At 50.5% G+C, this 22,842-nt stretch overlaps 1 protein-coding gene across 6 annotated transcripts in view; it reads right to left on the minus strand.

Annotated features, from left to right (window-relative positions):
* SIK3 (SIK family kinase 3) overlaps positions 1-22,842 on the minus strand; it is a 280,202-nt gene that overhangs the window by 49,571 nt on the left and 207,789 nt on the right. For all 6 annotated transcript variants that reach the window (XM_036257870.1, XM_036257868.1, XM_036257871.1 and 3 more), the window contains exons 5-6: positions 8,846-8,970; positions 8,327-8,450 (exon numbers count right to left, since the gene is read on the minus strand). In XM_036257870.1, coding sequence (XP_036113763.1) covers positions 8,327-8,450; positions 8,846-8,970 — 249 coding nt within the window. The remainder of the gene's footprint in view (positions 1-8,326; positions 8,451-8,845; positions 8,971-22,842) is intronic.

Raw genomic sequence — 22,842 nt, forward strand, 5'->3', positions numbered from 1 at the left:
CTGCTGCCTGGCAGGGACAGTGTCATGGAGGCGGAGACACAGACGCCCAGTCCAGGAGTCCCAGACGAGAAGGGACAGTGAAATCAGGGAGCTGGACCATCAGGATCTCCAGGCTGATCCTACACCAGAGGGAATGCCAACTGTCCCTTACGCCCTCCCTGTGATGCCCAAGCATGGGACGTGGCAGAGCAGTGGTCCGAAAGAAGTTGAGTCATGGGTTCTTTCTGACCACAGACAACTGCGGGGAACGAGACCTCGACGAGCAGAAGACAGGGAAGGAGGCAGGGAGAAGCACCCCCGGAGACGCGAGCCTGTCACAGGTGCTCGGCGGAAGGCTGTGGTCTGCCTTCGCGTCCTCAGTCACATAAATACCAGGTGTTCAAAGATAAATCCAAAGCACTTAGCCCAAGAGCTGTTTATTTTCAATAATTTTAACCAACTTCTTAATAACGTTTAATTCTCCAGAGCAATTCAAATTTCAAAGAGGGCTCTATTTTTTCTCAAATCTCAAAATCCAAAAAGGAAACAATAAATTGGCTATTAAACCTCTAATACACGTTTCCCTTGAAAACTGAATAATTTTTTTAAAGTGACGTGGCACTGAAGTCTTCAACTTCACAGAACAAGGACACTGCACGACACACTACCCGAGGCAGTCATCTTCCCTCTGTGCTGGGACCAGTCTGGGGAGATCGACATCCGCGGCTGACCGGGGGAGCAGCACGGCCAGGGGAAGAGGCCCCGCCCTGACGTCACGTGTTCTGGACGTACACGTGTTTGTGGCCAGAGCCTCTTTAAAGTGATCTGCCTTCACCGACGAGAAAGACCATGCACAAAAGATGCCTTTTCTTAACAAAAGAAACTGAAGTCTGTCATAATGGTCTGATCCTGTCATAACATGTGAAAACGGTGTGACTATCTTGCTATGTCATGATCCCTATATAAATAATTAAAAAGTACATCAGTAAGTTGACCAGCTGGTGTGGCTCAGTGGTTGGGCGTTGACCCTGCACCAAGAGGTCGCTGGTTCAATTCCTGGTCAGGGCACATGCCCAGGTTGTGGGCCTGATCCCCAGTGGGGGGCATGCAGGGGCGGCCAATAGATGTTCTCTCTCATTGATGTTTGTATCTGTCTCTCGCTCTCTCCCTTCCTTTCTTTCTAACATCAATAAAGAAAAAAAACTTGTATTAAAAAGAAAAAGAATCAGTAGAAAATCATAGGTGTTTCTGCCAAGAAGAAGCTGACCAGAGTTAGAATCCTCGCTCTGCTGGGGACTAAGCCCTGGAAATGACACTAAGATGCCAGGGAAACCCGTCACTGTCAGCTGCTAGCTGAGGTCCAACCTCTTTTACAGAGTGACTATTTTAAAATCTAAACAACGCAGACATATGGTCTGAAAACAAGACATTTCTATGTATAAATAACATACACTGAATGTGCTATCCTATAGATGAATTTGGAGATTGCATATATACAAAAATATACACAATAACAGTATTTTATTTTCATTGTTGCCATGAAATTATGTTATACTGGATATTGTTAGAACAATGGTGCTGTAGGGATTGGAAGATTTTTACTCTATAAATTAAATTTTGATACATTACTGTCACAATAGAACTATATAAGCATTTCTAACTTGCGAGGTAAGGGATTTTGTTGCAGTAATAGTCAATACTACAGCTTCACTCAAACAAAGAAAACACGTAATCTTGGAATTAGCTGTAATGGGCTGGTTATAGTAAGATTTGACTCGTATAAAATAAACCCTGAGATCAGTTCCTCTAAACACAATGGCCCTGAGAAATAAAATGCCTTATTTTGAAACCATTTGCTTTCAGTCCTGTTGGGAAAGACAAATGGGAGTCGCAGGACTTGAAGGACTCAGTAAAACTCCTAGAAGGACAATCACACAGCAAGAGATCAGACAAGAAAGTGGAGAATTCCAGATTTATACAAATCCCAACACCACTGTTTCCTGCAAATTATTATCAGAAGGTTCTCACATAGAAATAAAGTTCCTGATAACTGTATCGTGCGAGGGTTTTCTGTGGCTGAACAGAGGCCCAAGGGACATGGCCTGCAGACCGAGCAGCCCAGAAGGCGCTGCGAGAAGCTTCCACCAGGGGCCGAGGAACAGGCGGAGGGGCTTTCTCTCCGCCTCGCGGTTCCCAACCCGAGCAGAAAGCAAGTGTTTGACTCACGTGTCTCGATTATTAGAAAACACCACCTATTTCTTGAACTCCCTTATTTTCAGTAGTTTCCTAGGTGGCCGTGGCACTGTCAGAATTGAGATTCAGAACTAGGAGATGCTGCTTAAATGCTGCTGATGTCAGCAGTCGCCTCTGGCCCAAGCTACGCCGCTACACTAGACACTGTCCATTTGCCTCTGGCCCGAGCTACACCGTTACACTAGACACTGTCCATTCGCCTCTGGCCCGAGCTACACCGCTACACTAGACACTGTCCATTCGCCTCTGGCCCGAGCTACACCGCTACACTAGACACTGTCCATTCGCCTCTGGCCCGAGCTACACCGCTACACTAGACACTGTCCATTCGCCTCTGGCCCGAGCTACGCCGCTACACTAGACACTGCCCATTCGCCTCTGGCCCGAGCTACGCCGCTACACTAGACACTGCCCATTCGCCTCTGGCCCGAGCTACACCGCTACACTAGACACTGCCCATTCGCCTCTGGCCCGAGCTACACCGTTACACTAGACACTGCCCATTCGCCTCTGGCCCGAGCTACACCGCTACACTAGACACTGCCCATTCGCCTCTAGCCCGAGCTACACCGCTACACTAGACACTGTCCAATTTGCAGTTCTCATTTTTTAAATAAAAGTTTGTTGCTTATGCTATCATATCATTATTCAAATATATTTTTAAGTCCTAATATCAATCATTATAGAACAAAATTCTGGCTCAGTTTTACTTGATACTCTTTTTTCAACTAATAATCCAGGGGTGGATGGACAAAACATCTATTCCAGGACTCTCCTGACACCTGGAATAACTTGGCAGACATGTATTGATTGAGAATTAAATCGTAACCAAAGACAGAGTTTTTCTGAAGCCAGATTGCAGGATTCAGATATCGCTCCGCCACTTACTAGCTGAGATTCTGGGGGCGCTATGTAACCTGACCCTGCCTCAATGTCGTGTCTATCAAGTGACAACAGAAACCTAGCTCGCAGGGCAGTTTGGACACTAAATAAGCTAACGCAGCAATGTCTGGAGGGTAGAGTGTCAGTGACTGTGAGCTACTGTCCCCATCTCCGGAGCCCTCCACTCACGGCTCCCTTGGTGCTCCTCCACGGGGCAGGGCACAGTTTGCTGAAAAAGGATAATGACGAACAGGGCAGCAGCAGTACTAAGCCACTGGTTCTGCTGCCCTGGTGTGGTCACGGAGAGGTCGGGGGCCTGCTTCAGTCGAACTGCGCAGACCCTGCGCTCAGAACAGGGCAGCACGACACAGGTGTCCCCCCACGCGGGGAGGACTCTGAGCCCGCTCGCACACGGGGCTGACGGGTGAGCTGCGTGAACCTCTTGCCCCTGCCCTCCAACCGCCACGCTTTCAGCGGGCGAGACGCCGAGGCTCCGGGCGAGACGCCGCTGGGGCAGAGCTGCAGAGTCCCCATCAGCACTGTGGACGTCTGGCCTGCATTCCCCGTGACGAGATGCTCATGCAGCATTACAATTCATTAAGTCGCAATGAAGTCTAATCGATAAGGACTCAAAAACATTGTCCCATGAGAGCTCTCTATGAACTTGCTGTCACTGCAGTTTTTTTCACTGTAAATTAATTCTCCTCAGTTAAATAAAGGACTGATATTACCACATTTGCTAGCAGTCAGTATGACTGGTAAGACAAACTAGGCATTAAGAAATAGGCCTCTGATGGTTTAAAAGAATATATTAGTAATGAATGAGTCTGGTACTCAAAAAGTTTAAGTTGTACCCAGCTGGTGTGGCTCAGTGGAAAGAGTGTTGCCCCAGGGACTGAGAGGTCCCGGTTTGATTCCCAGTCAGGACACAGGCCAGGGCTGTGGGCTCAGTCCCCAGTAGGGGGCGTGCAGGAGGCAGCTGATTGATGTTTCACTCACACATCGATGTTTCTCTCTCTTGCTTCCTCTCTAAAAAAAAAAATCAATAAAAACATATTAAAAAAAATTAAGCTGTTGCCTTCCCTTGGTGAGAGGGGGAGTCCGAGAAAGCCTCTGCTAACACATGTGGTCAGGCCAGCTCCCAGCTTCTGAAACAGCTCGAAGAACAGCAAGTTTCGACTTTCAATCCTTGTATAATTTAGGCTTAGGGTTTTACCTAACTGCTCTCTGAGATGCTCTGAGAAATTTAACCCCAAAATACTGGTCTAGATCAAACGTAGTCCTTGACACACAGCAAGTCAAAGTCAACTTCACTTTCTGTTTCAATTAAAATAAGTTTACAGTAAACCAAAAAGAAAGTCTACAGATCAAAACCTTTTTAAACCTAGAAGTCACTTGACTTTACATAACCACCTACACAACAAATGTACATACAACCAATGAATAATTGAGATCGTCAGTGAGCCACTCTTTAATAATAATAAAACACCAGAGTCTGATGTGAAAGTCTGTAAAAAAAAAAAAAGTCAGGGCACATGCAAGAATCAACCAATGAGCTCATAAACAGGTGTAACGACAAATCTCTCCCCCTCCCTCCTTTCCTTTCTCTCTCAAATCAATAAACATTTTTAAAAAAGGCTTTTCTTTTAAAAAAAAGTGTATAGGTAGCTGATGATGACACGGTTTGTCATGAAAACGTACTTGCTGAATGTTCACAGCACATAGGGCGCCGTTAGGGTTCATGGGAGATGACGGGAGCACAGCCCGGACGTGGAAGAGGCATAGCCCAGGGCGGAGGGGGGAGGACACAGACTGCAGGGCTGGGTGGCACTGCCCAGGGCGGAGGGGGGAAGGACACACACTGCAGGGCTGGGTGGCACTGCCCAGGGCGGAGGGGGGAGGACACAGACTGCAGGGCTGGGTGGCACGGCCCAGGGCGGAGGGGGGAGGACACAGACTGCAGGGCTGGGTGGCACGGCCCAGGGCGGAGGGGGGAGGACACAGACTGCAGGGCTGGGTGGCACACAGACTGCAGGGCTGGGGGGCACTGCCCAGGGCGGAGGGGGGAGGACACACACTGCAGGGCTGGGTGGCACGGCCCAGGGCGGAGGGGGGAGGACACAGATGCAGGGCTGGGTGGCACGGCCCAGGGCGGAGGGGGGAGGACAGAGACTGCAGGGCTGGGTGGCACTGCCCAGGGCGGAGGGGGGAGGACACACACTGCAGGGCTGGGTGGCACGGCCCAGGGCGGAGGGGGAGGACACAGATGCAGGGCTGGGTGGCACAGCCCAGGGCGGAGGGGGGAGGACACAGATGCAGGGCTGGGTGGCACGGCCCAGGGCGGAGGGGGGAGGACAGAGACTGCAGGGCTGGGTGGCACTGCCCAGGGCGGAGGGGGGAGGACACACACTGCAGGGCTGGGTGGCACGGCCCAGGGCGGAGGGGGAGGACACAGATGCAGGGCTGGGTGGCACAGCGCTAGTCCGGCCTCCAGCAAGCCCTCCTCTAAACATAAGTCACTGCTCTTCCAACGTGACACGTGTCTTCAGCACACACGTCAGGATGCCATGAAGGGAGCTCGTCGCAAACAAGACCCAGGCGCAGAAGTGCCCACTGCGTGAGGACACTTCATCCACACGTCACCAACAGCAAAGAGGTGCTTGGAGTTCCCGAACTGGGCGTACCCACGGCACAGTCTGTGCGCAGCTGGAGTTTACCTAGGCTAGAAGCAGCCAGCCCTGGGGCCTTCCCCACTCTGCCTCCCGAGTGTTCATTTAGAAAGCCATACCAGCTCTGCTAAAGTTTCTAGACCCTTCTGGCAGAAAAATAGATAAACTCAGATCAGGTCTAGAACAATAGCCTAAGAAAAGAATCTTGTTTTTCAGAACTTTCTCCAACCGCATCGCCTTCTGCAGTGAGTGACAGCGGACCTGCAGCCGGACACAGCCGGCCCGGCCTCCAGAGAACGCGTCCCTCTAGGTCCAGTGAGGCCACTGTGCCCAGAAACGAGATGTATGCAGAAAAGGGCTCTGAGGACAGGCCCCGGTGTCCTTCACCTGAACTCGAAACTTGATGTAACGATGTCTAACCTAAGAAAAGGACTCACAACCTAACAAGCCCATGTTCTCTGACACCTCGCTGTCCGGACAAGCACCCCGCGGACAGCCTGGGTCCGGGCCTGCTGTCGGGCGAGGCTGAGCGCATGCCCACCCCCGAGGGCAGGAGAGGTCCTGCTGGCGATGTACAATCATCTGCTCACTTCCCAGACGGGGTGTTTCTCATTCTCTGCACTTAATTTCACAAAAGTTATTATTCCTACCGAAGGAATTATTTGTCTGGGATTAAAAAATGACATTTAGGATAATTATGTTGGTATTCTCCGAGCTCTCAAACGTTCATTTAACTTAGATCACATCACAAACAGAAGTCTCCTAAGTGGCTGAGGGCTGCGGGCTTGTTTCCAAGCAGGAGCAGCCAGTGTGGCTGGCTCACCGGTCCAGCCCGAGCCAGCCCCAGGGGGCTCCAGTGAAGGTCTCGCAGGGCACAGGGGTGGGGCGGAGGTCGGGGAGACACTGTGGACCCTGAGGGCAGGGCAGCGGGCTGCGTCGCTGCCCCTCCCACTGCAGGGCAGCAGGGCAAACACCGAGATGCGTTCTCACGTGGTCACTGATTCCCTGTGTGGCTTTAGGCAAATCAACTAATTTCTTTAAACTTCAGCTTCTTAAATTTCATTGGCAAATTGATAAAGCAGTAGGTGTCAATACCAATTCCACAGCACCGTCACGCAGTTCAAATCGGATCAAGTAAGGGAAACTGCCAACGCAAACGCCATGAAGAACTGCCAGACGTTGCTATCGGAAGGGAGCGCTCGGCGGCGGCACCCTGACCGGCCCGCGCACGTGCTCGCTCACTCCGTGCATGTCCTGCGCCCGGCCGGCAGCGCTGTACAGCAGGAGGCAGAGGACACGGGGCAGGGACACAATAAACCAATAACGATCTGTCACCTCACACCTGTCAGAATGGCTATCGTCAATAAATCAACAAACAACAAGTGCTGGCGAGGGTGTGGAGACAAGGGGACTCTCGTGCACTGCTGGTGGGAATGCAGACTGGGGCAGCCACTGTGGAAAGCAGTATGGATTAATTTTTTTTTCCTCAAAAAATTAAAAGTGGATCTGCCATTTGACCCAGTGATTCCACCTCTGGGAATGCATCCGAAGAAACCCAAAACACCAATCAGAAAGAATATATGTACCCCCATGTTCGTAGCAGCACTATTTACAATAGCTAAGATCTGGAAACAGCCCAAGTGCCCATCAGTAGATGATGGATAAAAAGCTGTGGTGCATGTACACAATGGAATGCCATGTAGCCATAAAAAAGAAATCTTACCTTTTGTGACAGCATGGAGGGCCCTGGAGAGCATTATGCTAAGTGAAATAAGCCAGTCAGAAAAGACAAGTATCATATGATCTCAGTCATATGTGGAATCTAATGGACAAACGTAGAGACAGATTCATGGACACAGAGAACAGACTGACAGCTGCCAGAGGGGAGGAGGTGGGGGGCTGGGTGAGTTGGGCGAAGGGATTAAGCGAAGAAAGACTCACGGACACAGAGAACAGTGCTGTGACTGCTGGGGGGGTGGGGGTGGGCGGAGGTAGAAGAGCAAAGGGGGTACACGGTGCTGGAAGGAGACTGGACTGAGGTGGTGGACACACAATGCACAGATGATGTGTCACAGAACCGCACACCTGAACCCTAAACGACTGTGTTAACAGTGTCCCCACTATGTCGGCAACAAGCGTGCGCCTGAGGGATGGGTCACAGCAGCAGGACACGCAGCGGCGCGGGGGAGGCGCGAAGCCCACTGTACCTACTGACTCTATTTAATTTAGAATCATAGTAAGAATCCTCACAAAACCCCCAGTTGTTCACAAATGAAGAAACGAAGACTCGAACTCGTCATCTGCCACACGACAGCAGGGGCCATGTGCAGAGACCAGGGCCAAACCCAGGCAGGCTCAGCAGCGCCAGCCGCCGCCCCAGGCTGCACACTTCCCGCAGGTGCCTCCCGGGACACCGAGTCAGCAAGCTGGAGCCAGAGAGGTGGCTACGGGCGTCTGCGCCCCATCACGCCGCTCCTGGGACAATGCGGCACGTCCGGCTCTCCCTGGACCCAGGCCCAGCTGAGTGCCAGCAGCACCCTCACCTGTGGACATGAAGAACGGGATGCGGAACTTGCCGCTCAGCACCCGGGCCCGCAGATTCTGCAGCGTGCTCCCGTCGAACGGCAGGGCGCCACACACAAGCACGTAGAGGACCACGCCCAGGCTCTGCACCCAAACAGAGGACGGACCATTAATCTCAGAGGAAACAGAAGAGGCCATTCTAGTATTTGTCTGAAGATGCTGTGAGTCATGCACAAGATAATGGAACAAACTTTTCTTCCTTTTCTTCTTATGAGAAATAAGACAGGGCACTGTCAAAGCCAATCATCTTCACAACACTTACCATTCTCCCAGACACTAATCCTGGGAATAATCTAGAGTTCCCTCAGTACTCTGTCCTTCACAAGGCCACCCACCCAGAGGGGCAGCCGGCAGAGAACCGGGGTGCGGAGAGCAGGTGAGCGAGGTCTCACTTCACATGCAACACTCTGCAGCCCAGGAGGACACTCATCCGTCAAGGGTCGCTCAGGTCACGGGCATCAGAGAAGGCGGCCACATACCCAGATGTCCACTTTGGGGCCGTCGTACTCCTTCCCTTCGAAGAGCTCGGGAGCCGCATAGGGAGGGCTGCCGCACCAGGTCTTCAGCAGCTGCCCAGGGGTGAAAAGGTTACTGAAGCCAAAATCTGGAAAGGCAAACGGACGTAAGTCAAGTCATCTTAACCTCGCAAGTACTGGTTTCTAGGCGCTAGAATACAGGTTCTGAATATCCAGTGTAAAAAGAGAACACTTGGAAACAATGTAACCAGCCACTCAACCCTACAACAGCGGAGGAGAGACACCAGGAGCCGGGGTGGGAGGGCGCCGGTAACCGAAAGCAAGTGTGCGGGCCGCTCCCTTCCCACCCAGGCTCAGCGCCTGAAGAACATGAGGCTGTAAGACGGCTGGTGTCCAGGCCGCATCAGATCTAAGTACCCGTGAGCCTGCTCACGGACTCACCATTTCCTAGTACTTTCACTTCTTAGGGCAAACATTTATGACACTGACTTAAAAAAAATCAAAGTAGCATTATTATTAAAGTTGATTATTATTATTATTATTTTTTTATCCTCACCCGAGGACATTTTTTTTTGTTGTTCAGGTAGAGTGGGAGGGAGAGAGAGGAAGAGAGAGAGAGAGAGAGAAACATCGACGTGAAAGGGACACATCGAGTGGCTGCCACCCGCACGACCGACCAGGGCCGGGGACAAACTGCAACCGAGGTACATGCCCTTAGCGGGAACCGAACCCGGGTCTCTCGGGACCGCAGGCTGATGCTCTAACCGCTGAGCCAAACCGGCCAGGGCTAAAGTTGATTATTCAAAATAAAGAATATGCAACTTATTTCCATTCCCTTCTGCCCCAGACCCGCCCCATTCTGTGGTCACAGCATCTGAAGATGCTCAGCAACCCTCTCCCAGCCCCCCCTCCCCATCCCAGCTGGCCTGTCGTCAGCTGTCCCCTCGCCGCCCCCGGGCTGCCGCACTCCAGCACTCCAGGACGTGTGCTGTCTGCACCACGCCTCACTCAGCATCTTCTCTGCGAACCTCTTCTGGAACCGCAGTTCCCACTGCTATTTGTTTGCTAATAATTCTCCATCTTTCTATCTCTGCCACTAGTTCCAACTCTTAAGTCCTTAACATGAACTTCTAACCTTTGCCTGGAAAGAAACACCTCAAACTCACCATTTTCCAAAATCCAATCTGCTCTTCCAGCGACGCTCCCATGGTCACTAACGGTCATTAACGGCATCACTGCCTCAGTCACCAGGAACACTAGAGTCACCTCTCCTTCCTTCCTCACTTTCCACCTGGTGAGACGTGACTGCTTGTACCTGTACGTGTGCCCTGGGTCCAGCTCCTCCTTTCTGTCTACTTCCCTACACCTCAGTTCACAGTCTTGTCGTCTCGGACATAGATGGATACTACTCCTTATCACCTGTACCTATTAGTTCCTTCTCGGCCATCCATTCATTGCACAGTGAATGCTACACAAATCGCACTGTTACTTCCTTGCTCAGAAACACGTGGTGGCCCCCTTCTGCTTACAGAACAGTCTCAACCTCTGAGCCCTGTGATTTCAGGTCCTTCCCCATCCAGCTCCACCCCACCTTACAACATATCCCTGCTCACTGTAGCATCAGCAGCCTGCGCACACCCTGTGCTACGTGCTTGCTGAACTATTTCCCCCAGGCTCTGCCTTTTCCTTCCCTTTCTACATCTGAAATGTCCCTGTTTCAAGGCCCAGTCAAGTACTACTTCCTGTAGGAAGCCTGGACCTACGCCCACCACAAATACCACGTCACTGGTGTGGTGGCGGTGCTTCCCCAGTCCTTCGTGTGTGTCTCTATGCCCCGATCCCAACTCTGCTTTACATTAGACTCAGTTACACTATGTGTTTATTCCTTTTAACAGTCACTCAGTGGGAGAGAGATCATTTTATCTATCCGAATCTGCAGAGTTCCCACATGTAGCCGGGACTCAAGGAAAGGTCGCTGAACAAAGCTGCACTGAAATCCCGGCAGCCCTCTCGCCACCGCCTCTGTCTACCAGAGCCTGCGACACTGACAGTGGCAGCTGGCCAGCTGCTGGAGCCGCTGCCTCCTCGCCAGCCCTCGGAAGGTTCTAAAATTAACTTAATGACCACAAGGGGCTTAGACGTCAGGGCCATCATTACAATGTCTTTCTAGTTACTTCTTTGAGAAATCAAATGCTCTCATTCCTCAATGGAAAATAAATGTCTCTTCTGTCAAGAAGCCAAGCAATGAATTAAAACCAGTTGACTTTCAATTTTTCCTAATAAGCAACTTAAAATACATAGGAAATTTTTCATTTGAATCATAAGTGCTCTCTGTGGATAACCCCGTCTCTCCAGTCTCTCTGCTGGGAGGGGAGGCACAGAGGTAAGGGCATGAGCTTGCTGACTGTCTGCCGAACAGGAAACTTTGCAAAGGAAGCAGCATAAAAGGCCGGACTACTTTACCTGTGCAACAGGCTGATCGTCATTGGTGTTTCTACGAGAGATGAGTGTGCAAGAATGAATGACATGACTGGGGCCCAACAGTCAGAGAGGCCACATCCAGGGACACGCCTGCTTCCAGAGCCTGTCACCACCAACAGCTGCTTCCACAGCTGGACCTCACGACCAACAGCGAGAGTTCAGTAAGAGTCAACAACAAACCCACCCTTTGCGCTTGTCTCCAGCCACACAGCAAGCACACCTTCCGGCCTGTGGCCTCCCAGGGTCTCCGTGATCGCTCCGAGCACTGCTCCTGGCCCTGCTCCTGCTCCTGCTCCTGCCTGGAAAGGCGCTGTGCACAGAGAAGCAGGACCTGCTGCTCCCGCCTGTACGGCACCTTCTCCCATTCCTTTCCAGTGAGCGATCCTGAGACACCCAATCAGTTACGTCTCATTACCAAACCTGAGGATCTGACCAACCCTCCGGCTTCAATATACATGTAAACTGACAGTTTTATTGAAAGCATACTGCTCTCTTATCTTCCCGACTAGTGCCTCTTCACAAGTAGTTCACATTCATCTTCAATAATACAGTGCAGCTTGGTAAGTGAAAATTCTGGCTGGATCACTGTCGATTCGGCTATAACATAACTTATTTCCCCAAACTTTAAATTACGGATGTGGGTGAAACCTCAAATTATTAACATATACTAAACCTGGAACTCATTTTGCAAGTTCAGTTCCTTCTAATCAACACTTCAGGGACTGAAATAATTGGATGGAAAGAATACTCCTTTTTATTCTCTCAACTGCTTGCATTGGGGGGCATTTCGCTACATATTTCAAGACTGGAAGAAAAAATAAAAGCAGTTGCAAGTCAAACCAGTACATTTTGGGTTTTGTTGGTAGTTTAGGGAAGTGCTAGGGGATGCTTCTGGGGTATGTGGTAGGAGTTGAAGGTGGGATGGGGTAGGTGGAGAATAGATGGATATGGAACAGAATTACTACAATTTTTGTTGGTTTTTCATTATCTACTCATATAGACAAATGAAAAATCCACAAGATGACCCAACTTGGAAGAGCAAGTTATCACAACGAAGGTAAGCGATGATGACATGACGAGGAAGAGCTCCGCCTGGCGGGTCAGAGAAGCCCGAGCAGCAGGAAACAGCCCTCAGAACCGAAGTCTGCTCGGGCACCTTGGGCCCAGAAGCCATATTTCACTTCCTCTTATTCTGGCTCTGGGGCTGTTCTTATCCATGATGTCTTCCATTATTTACTAAAACATCTTATTTTATTTTTATCCTCACCCGAGGATATTTTTCCATTTTTTTGTTCAGATAGAGTGGGAGGGAAAGAGAGGAAGAGAGAGAGAAACATCGACGTAAAAGGGACACATCGAGTGGCGGCCACCGCATGACCCAACCAAGGCCGGGGACAAACTGCAACTGAGGTACGTGCCCTTAGCGGGAACCGAACCGGGGTCTCTCTGGACGGCAGGCCGACGCTCCAGCCGCTGAGCCCAACCGGCCAGGGCTATTTTATTTTTTAATCCTCACCCGAGGATATCTTTCCCTTGATTTTTTAGATAGAGTGGAAGGGAGGAAGGTGGGGAGGAGGAGGGGGAGAAAGAGGAAGAGAGATGACAATATGAAAGAGACACATCAATTGCTTCTCATATGACCACGACTGGGCTAAGCCAAACCAGCCAGGGCAAGGTTCTTATTCTTTTTCTTTTTATCCTCACCCGAGGACATTTTTGCATTTATCTTCAGATAGAGCGGGAGGGAGAGAGGGAGGTAGAGAGAGAGAAACATCCACATGAGAGAGACACATCGAGTGGCTCCCACCCACAAGACCCCAACCAGGGCCAGGGACAAACTGCAACTGAGGTACGTGCCGTTAGCAAGAACTGAACCTGGAACTCTCCAGTCCACGGGCCGACGCTCTAACCTGAGCCAAAGCAGCCAGGGCAACGTTTTTATTCTTAATGTCTCTTTCCTAATCTCTAAACAGCCCCACCCTCTCTTTCGCCCATATATGGGAGCTGCCTTCCCATGGGCACAGGGATGGGTTGGTTCCTATGAAAGAATCGAAGGCAGAAAGATAGGTCCCTGTGGAAGGACTTCAAGAGGAAGTAGAACTTAGTTTAACACTTGGAACTAGTTCAAGCAACAATAGAGACTGCCTGCCCTGGGTATGGTGTAGGGTTTGCAGAAGTATATGTGTGGCAAGAAATAAGATTATACAGTAGCATGAGGCCAGACAAAACATAGTTTTACCTGAAGAACAAGAACCCTAGAGTTCATCCTGTGGACCAGTGCTTTTCTTTCTTTCAAAAACTTAAAAAATTTTATTAGACTTCAGATACAAAAAATGATTATGAATTACCATCCTTGGTTTATGATAGTTTCACCATTGCTCCACTCATGGCCTGCTTTTATTTAGCTTTTTTTCTACAGCCTCATTGAGCTACATTTCACATCCCATAAAATCCACCCATTTCAAGCACACGGTTCAGTGCTGCCAGCACAGAGTTCTACAATGATCCCTCGATCAGGTTCAGAACATTCTCATCACCCCAAGAAGAAACCCCAACCGGTCAGCAGCCGCTCCTCTCCCCTTTTCAACTCTCCCACAGATGCCCAGCCCAGGCCACCACTAGTCAACTTGGTCTCTGCGACTTCTCTCTTCTCATTTCGAACGAAAGGAACCGACAGTGTGTGATCCTTTGTGACGGGCTTCTCCACGCAGCGTGTTCCCACCATGCTGCAGCACGCGCCCGCTCCTCTCACTGCTGAAGAGCAGTCATGTGTGGGCATGCCATAGTTTATTTACCGTCAGCTGATGGACACTGGGACCGTTCCCCCTCTCAGTGTGAGGACCGACGCTGCTGTGGACATCCGTGTAAGACTTCTGTGGATGCATGTTTAATGTCTCCGGCACATGCCCAGGAGTGGGACTGCTGGGTCATGTGCTGTGCTAACCGCATGTTTAGCCTTTGGAGGAGCTGCCCAGCTGTTAGCCAAAGTGCGTGCACCACTCTGCACTGCCATCAACAATGTACAAAGTTTCTCCACACTCTTATTGTGGTTGCCGTTTTTTTAATTACAGTCATCTTAATAGGGTAATGTGGTATCTTTCTATGGATTTGATTTGCATTTCCCTGATTTCTGATGATGTTGATGATCACTTAATGTGCTTATTGGCTATCTTCTTTGGATAAATGTCTATTCTAATATTTTGCCCATTTTTAAGTTGAGTTGTCTCATTGAATTTGAAGAGTTCTTTATGTATTCTGGATACAAGTCTATCAATATAATCTGCAGATTTCCCCCCCCCCCCCCCGTGGATTATCTCTGCACTGCCTTGAGTATGTCCCCTGTGATGCCCAAACACTTTTAATGTTGACGAAGTTCTATTTATCTGGATTTTCTGTGGTCACTTATGCTTTTGGTGTCATAGCTAAGAAACCACTGCCTAAACCAAGGTCACAAAGATTCACCTTTTTGTTTTCTTCTAATAGTTATTTTTAGTAATGCAAATAAGCATTCCTGAACCTACCACCTAAATAAAAAAATAACTACTACCCTGATAACTACTTACACCTAGTCTTAACCTGTTAACCGGGGAATTCCCTTTCCACTGTATGCAACGTTTGACGTATCTATACGTCCCGCTCAGTGAACAGGTTAAGCACCACCCGGCCCGTCCTGTCCTTTCCCCAGCCGTGGACTGCGACCCTGCCTGGACTTCGGAGTCCCGGTGTCGGCAAAGAGCGAAGGACCGCGGTGAGGAGCTGCAGGGCTCTGGGGGCAAGCGCGCGACAAGACCCGGGGTGCAGTCAGCTGAGGCCTGTGATAAAGGAGGGATCACTCAGATGAGAGAGACAGTGTTGAAAACATTTTGAAGACAGACTGAACCCTTTTCCGTAGGGAAAAGTAGAGAGTACGACCATGCATGTCTGTGTAGATGACTCAGGAAGGAAGAAGTTGGTTTGGGAAGGAAAATAATGTGTTTTGTTTTTTTTTGTTATGCCTGAGTTTAAGAAGGTAAGAAGAAATTCCAGTGATGAGGTTCTGTGGAATTAAAAAATGAATTAAGTAGAAATGTTTTTGAAGAAGTAGAGAAGAAAGAATGGCTGGGAATTACGGCTTAGGAAACACCCAAAGATACTTCTTACCCCACTGGCGCAGAAACAGAAAGAGAACCACAAAAAGAAAGAAGACAGGGCAATTTTCTCCTTAAAGAAAGAAAATCAGAAAAATATCATTATAACAAGGAAGCTGAGAGAAACGCATTTCAGAGAAGGAGAAGATGGTTTGCAGGAGCCACAGAAGTCATCCAAGCAGTATGCAACTTTATCTGCTTGTTACTCCTTACCTAAGGATATTCTCCCATTGATTTTTAGAGAGTGGAAGGGAGGAACAAAGGTGGGGAGGGGCAGAGGAAGACAGAGAGAGAGAGAGAGAGAGAGAGAGAGAGAGAGAGAGAGAGACAGACATTGATGTGAGAGAGACTCATCAATTGGTTGACTCCTGGAAGCACACCCCACTGGGCTGGAGATCGAACCTGCAACCCAGGCACATGCGCTTTACTGGGAATTGAACCAAGGTCCTTCAGTGTGTGGGCTGAAGCCCTAACCCCTGAGCAACGCCAGCCAGGGCAAGTGTGCAACTTTCATCTGGGTGAGACTATGATGACATACTCACTCTGGATGAGAAATGGTGTGATGTCCCCCAGAATTTCTGTCAGTTGGTCATAAAGACAGGCTAAGTCATGGGAAACGGACTATGAACATAATCCAGATTCATTCTGAATCATCCAGAGTGCAACAATGTGAATATAAAATAAGGCCTTCATATAATGTTTGGTGACAACCAATGAATAATAATTTTGAAGCATCAGTAAACTCATTTGGGGCCCTGCAGGGAAAGGCCCGAGCCCCGGGGGAGCAGGTGTCCTGAGTGGACTACAGCTAGGCCGCCTGGACGGTCTCTGCGGCAGCAGGTCTCCCATCTCCCGTCTCTGCAGCGGGGTGGCCCGAGCCCCGGGGGAGCAGGTGTCCTGAGTGGACTACAGCTAGGCCGCCTGGACGGTCTCTGCGGCAGCAGGTCTCCCATCTCCCATCTCTGCAGCGGGGTGGCCCGAGCCCCGGGGGAGCAGGTGTCCTGAGTGGACTACAGCTAGGCCGCCTGGACGGTCTCTGCGGCAGCAGGTCTCCCATCTCCCTGTCTCTGCAGCGGGGTGGCCCGAGCCCCGGGGGAGCAGGTGTCCTGAGTGGACTACAGCTAGGCCGCCTGGACGGTCTCTGCGGCAGCAGGTCTCCCATCTCCCGTCTCTGCAGCGGGGGTGGCCCGAGCCCCGGGGGAGCAGGTGTCCTGAGGGGACTACAGCTAGGCCGCCTGGACTGTCTCTGCGGCAGCAGGTCTCCCATCTCCCGTCTCTGCAGCGGGGTGGCCCGAGCCCCGGGGGAGCAGGTGTCCTGAGTGGACTACAGCTAGGCCGCCCGGACTGTCTCTGCAGCAGCAGGTCTCCCATCTCTGCAGTGGGGTGGCCCGAGCCCCGGGGGAGCAGGTGTCCTGAGGGGACTACAGCTAGGCCGCCTGGACTGTCTCTGCGGCAGCAGGTCTCCCATCTCCCGTCTCTGCAGCGGGGTGGCCCGAGCCCCGGGGGAGCAGGTGTCCTGAGTGGACTACAGCTAGGCTGCCTGGACGGTCTCTGCGGCAGCAGGTCTCCCATCTCCCGTCTCTGCAGCCGGGTGGCCCGAGCCCCGGGGGAGCAGGTGTCCTGAGTGGACTACAGCTAGGCCGCCTGGACGGTCTCTGCGGCAGCAGGTCTCCCATCTCCCGTCTCTGCAGCGGGGTGGCCCGAGCCCCGGGGGAGCAGGTGTCCTGAGTGGACTACAGCTAGGCCGCCTGGACGGTCTCTGCGGCAGCAGGTCTCCCATCTCCCGTCTCTGCAGCGGGGTGGCCCGAGCCCCGGGGGAGCAGGTGTCCTGAGTGGACTACAGCTAGGCCGCCTGGACGGTCTCTGCGGCAGCAGGTCTCCCATCTCCCGTCTCTGCAGCGGGGTGGCCCGAGCCCCGGGGGAGCAGGTGTCCTGAGGGGACTACAGCTAGGCCGCCTGGACTGTCTCTGCGGCAGCAGGTCTCCCATCTCTGCAGTGGGGTGGCCCGAGCCCCGGGGGAGCAGGTGTCCTGAGTGGACTACAGCTAGGCCGCCCGGACTGTCTCTGCGGCAGCAGGTCTCCCATCTCCCATCTCCGCAGCGGGGTGGCCCGAGCCCCGGGGGAGCAGGTGTCCTGAGTGGACTACAGCTAGGCCGCCCGGACTGTCTCTGCGGCAGCAGGTCTCCCATCTCTGCAGCACGTTGGATGATGTGAATAAAGGAAACACCTGTTTTTTAAAAGACACTTTGTCACCCAGCCGGTGTGGCTCAGTGGTTGAGCATTGACCCTGCACCAAGAGGTCACCAATTCGATTCCCGGTCAGGGCCCAAGCCCAGGTTGTGGCCCGATCCCCAGTGGGGGGCATGCGGGAGGCGGCCAATGTTCTCTTCATCCATGTTTCTGTCTCTCTCTCCCTCTCCCTTCCTCTCTCTCTAAAATCAATAAAGAAAAAAATGTCAAAGACACTTTGTGCAGTGCTGTTCCTGCACCGTGCATGTATTACCTCCTCGGCATGAGCAGTGTTACGTATGGGGAAGTGAGGTCCATTAGGTAACATGCCTACATTTATAGTTTAAAGGTATTTCTGAGAACAAGGCCCGGCCTAAATGCCAGGCTGGATGCTCCGCGAGCCACCCCGGACTGAGGGCTCAGCATCATGTGTGTGTTTACGGTGAGCCAGTGTACATCCCACAACTAATTCTATACGACTTCCAAATTCCACCGTTTTCCTTTTGTTCTTACTGTCAACCTCTGTTCTGCCTACGTAACCCCAGAGGCGCATAGTGTCGGAGGGACACTACATGTCTACAAGTTTCTCTAAACACAGTGCGTGGCAAAGCAGTCAGGCACTGCACGTCGGGGGAGGACGTGTTTCTGCTCCGGCCAGGGGGCCCGCTGGCTGAGCGTCACTCCACGTCACTCCACGTCACTCCACACTGAAACAGTAGCAGGTTGGATTCCCAGGCAAGGCAGATACCTTGCGGGTTGCGGGTTATATCCCGAGTTGGGGTGTGCACGGAAGGCAACCGATAGATGTTTCTCTCTCTTCCTCTCCCTTCCCCTCTCTCTAAAACACACACACACACACACACACACACACACGTTGTTGTAATCCTCACCTGAGGATATTTTTCCACTGATTTTTTTAAATAGAGGGGAAAGGAAGGAGGGAGGGAGAGAGAGAAAGATCAATGTGAGAGAGACACATCGATTGGTTGCCTCCTTTATGACCCCAACTGGGGCCGGGGATTGAACCTGCAGCCCAGGTATGTGCCCTAGACTGGGAATCAAACACTCGACTCTTTGGTCCACAGACTGACACTCTAACCACTGAACCAAACCAACCAGGGCTAAACACATATTTTAAAAAAAAGAATAAAATTTTCAGTAAATGGCATAGGAACAATGCATTTTCTGCATGGAAAAAAATTAAATAGGGCACCTTCCTCACACTAAATCCTAAAATCAATTCCAGGTAGATCACAGACTTAATGTAAAAGGTAAAACTATAAAGTTTTCATAAAATAGTAAAGAAGAATATCTTTATAGCCTCGGGGGAATGAAAGGATTTCTTAAGCCAGAAATGCAAAGTACTAATCATAAAGAAAAAGTGCTAATTTTGGTTACATTAAAATGTCTTCATTTAAAGGCATTTATTAAAAATATTTAATTGATTTTTTTTGGAGAGAGAGATAGAAACATCAATGTGAGGGAGAAACATTGATCAGCCGCCTCCCACACGCCCCTACTGGGGATCGGGCTGGCAAGCCCAGGTGTGTGCCCTGACTGGGGATCGAACCAGCAACCTCTTGGTACATGGGAGGATGTTCCACCAACTGAGCCACACTGGCTGGGCTTAAAGACATTTAAAAAAGAGTGAAATGAGAAACCACAAATGAGAGAAAATATTTATACACATAAAACAAAAGACTCATATCCTTACTACTGAAACAAAATTCCTATAAATCAATAAAACATACAATCCACAGAAAAATGAACAAAAGACTTATTTAAGCAGACACTTCACAAAAAAGGCCAACAGACATGAAAAGGAGCTCAACCTCACTATTGAAAAGAACTAAACCACAGTGAGGTGACATCACAAACTCCCCAGACTCACAGCGAGGTGACATCACAAACTCCCCAGACTCACAGCGAGGTGACATCACAAACTCCCCAGACTCACAGCGAGGTGACACCAATCACAAACTCCCCAGACTCACAGCGAGGTGACACCAATCACAAACTCCCCAGACTCACAGCGAGGTGACACCAATCACAAACTCCCCAGACTCACAGCAAGGTGACACCAATCACAAACTCCCCAGACTCACAGCGAGGTGACGTCACAAGCCCGGCCTGCGGAACCGAAGGCCGTGCACGCAGTGCGGGGAGCGGCTGGACACGAAGCTCCCACAGGCCTGCCAGGCTGCACTCCCCCGTGGAAGCTGGGGACGGGCCTGCTGTGTGACCCGCAAACTCACTCCTAGTTCACACTCTTACATGTTTAAGAACAGCCCTGGCTGGTTCGATTCTGGTCGAGGGCATGTACCGCAGTTGCAGTTTGTCCGCGGCCTGGTTGGGTCGTGTGGGAGGCAACTAGTCCATGTCTCTCTCACAGTGATGTTTCTCTCTCTCCCTCTCTCCCACTCCATCTGAAGATAAATAGAAAAATATCCTCAGGTGAGGATTTAAAATAATGAGAATGTTTTGCAGCTGTACATGCTCCAAACTGAAAGCCGTCCGAACAGCCACCCACAGACACGTGGAATCAATGATAAATCACACAAGTGTAGAGCTGTGTGAAATGACACTAAGTAACATACTCAGTGCGACTCCATTCATATAGTTCGAAAGCAAGCGAACCACATTGATGCCGGCCACTGCACATTACATGCAAGATAACTGGCAACCCTTGGGGCAAACCTCCTGAGGGCCCATTAGACAGGTGGTAAAACTACTGTTTAAAAACCCTCTTAAAGGAAGCAAGTAAGTAATTAACACAAAAACCAAGGCAGTAATTACCTCTTGCGGAAAGATTGAAGTTTTGATGGGGGGGGGTGTGGTCTGGGCTGATGTTACTATGTATTTCCTGATGTAATTGGTAACTCACAGGTGTTTGCTTTACGGTGATTCATCAGAGTGATTCATATACGGTCAAGGCACATTTCTGTGTATGTACATAGTAGCTCATAATGAGCTATGGAAGAAGGAGAGAAGAGCATGTTCCTTCCTCTCCCCGCCACGGCCATTTCCTGTCCTTAGGGTGGTTTCGCTGAGATCTAAGCTGCAGTCGGCGGGCTGGGAGGGCGAGCACGGGCGGCTTCTCTCCCAGCTGACTTCTCGCGCCTAGTGCTCTGTGAGAGAAGGCTGCAATAAATGTCTTGCACATGAGTCACTGATTAACTAAAAACAGAGAGGGAGGGAGGAAAAAAGGAAAAGAGAAGTATAAAAAAGGAAACAAATGTACGAACTCGGAGCAGCTCTTAGTGAACAGCTACGAGGCAGGACCTGGGAGCTTCCTGCTCGAACAGGGACCGTCCCAGTGGAGCGCTGGCTGGAAGCAGCCACCAGCCTACAGAACAGCAAACTCCAGACTCTATACACAATGATAAAGTCTACAGTTGTAATTAAATACAATTAAAAAGGAGAAGTAAATATTCGAGTCATATGTTTAATTACTATCATAATATAACAGCCATTAAATAAATAATAGTTCACATCATTAAAAATATTAGTATTCATCTTATAATAAAATAACTACTCAGTAACTCCTGTTGAGGACAAAGATAGCACACATTCTGTTACAGTCTGAATACCTGTGTCCCCCAAATCTTATGTTGCAATCCTAGTGCCCAATATGACGGCATCAGCCGGTCGGCCCTTTGGGAAGTGCTCAGGTCACCAGAGCAGTGTCCTGACGAAGGGGATGGGTGCCCCCAAAGAGGCTCCAGAGAAATCTCCGCCACCTCCGCCGGCTGGGGACACAGACAGGTGCCGGCCCTGAGCAGAAGGCAGCTCTGCCGGGGTCCTGAGCTCGCACTTCCCGGCCTCCAGAGCTGTTTACAAGCTCCCCAGAAGGTGGTATTTTGTTACAGCAACCTGAATACTAAGACACATTACCTTAAATAATTTAAAAATTCGTTTTTGTCTATAATGTCACTGTCTCCCTTAACTGAACAAGAGCTGCTTACAAAGATCTGAGTTTCCCTTCTTCTTCTTTAATATGTCCAACTTTAGGTAAACAGGTTTGATAAACCAGCAAATCAAAAAACATAGATGGCCAGAAGGAAAAGGAAGAAAAACACACAGATACTGGGTAGTAAGCAAACAAAAAGGGGGGTAACTAACAGTTGACATAATTTTGGCAAATCTTTCAGATAATCTTCACTCTCCCCTTTTTATAGAACATATTTTTATTATACCTTTTAATTATTCAAATCCGCCCTGGCCAGTTTGGCTCAGCGGTTAGAGCGTCGGCCTGCGGTCCGGAGAGACCGGGGTTCGGTTCCCGCTAAGGGCACGTACTTCGGTTGCAATTTGTCCCCGGCTCTGGTTGGTCGTGCGGGTGGCAGCCACTCGATGTGTCCCTTCACGTCGATGTTTCTCTCTCTCTCTCCCTCCCACTCTATCTGTACAAAAAAATGGAAAAATATCCTCGGGTGAGGAAAAAAAAAATTAAAAAAAAAAAAATTATTCAAATCCAACAGGTGACAAGCCAGTGAATGAACAAAGCCTAACCCTGCCTCTAAAACCCTGCACACCCCGTCTTCAGTAACCACTCTGGCTTTCCAGAACGGACGCCGCCCTGAGGAGCGCGGGCGGGCCGCACGCTCAGCCTGGCATCGCTCGAACTAGGGATGGAAGTGAAATGAACCGCCCGGCCAAGGCTCGGGTCTAACTCATGTGGTCGGGATGAAGAGCACAATTAGGCTAAACACCAGTGCAAAATAATAACAGAACAGTGACAACTTCAGGAGCAGGAGCAGGAGCAGGAGCAGGAGCAGGAGCAGGAGCAGGAGCAGGAGCAGGAGCAGGAGCAGGAGCAGGAGCAGGAGCAGGAGCAGGAGCAGGAGCAGGAGCAAGAGCAAGAGCAAGAGCAAGAGCAAGAGCAAGAGCAAGAGCAAGAGCAAGAGCAAGAGCAAGAGCAAGAGCAAGAGCAAGAGCAAGAGCAAGAGCAAGAGCAAAAACGAGCCCTGGCCGGTTTGGCTCAGCGGTTAGAGCATAGGCCTGCGGTCCAGAGAGACCCGGGTTCGGTTCCCGCTAAGGGCATGTACCTTGGTTGCAGTTTGTCCCCGGCCCTGGTTGGGTCGTGTGGGTGGCAACCACTCGATGTGTCCCTTTCACACTGATGTTTCTCTCTCTCTCTCTCTCTCTCTCTCTCTCTCTCTC

This window comes from Molossus molossus, unplaced genomic scaffold (assembly GCF_014108415.1).
Source record: "Molossus molossus isolate mMolMol1 unplaced genomic scaffold, mMolMol1.p scaffold_m16_p_13, whole genome shotgun sequence".
Lineage (NCBI taxonomy): Eukaryota > Metazoa > Chordata > Mammalia > Chiroptera > Molossidae > Molossus > Molossus molossus.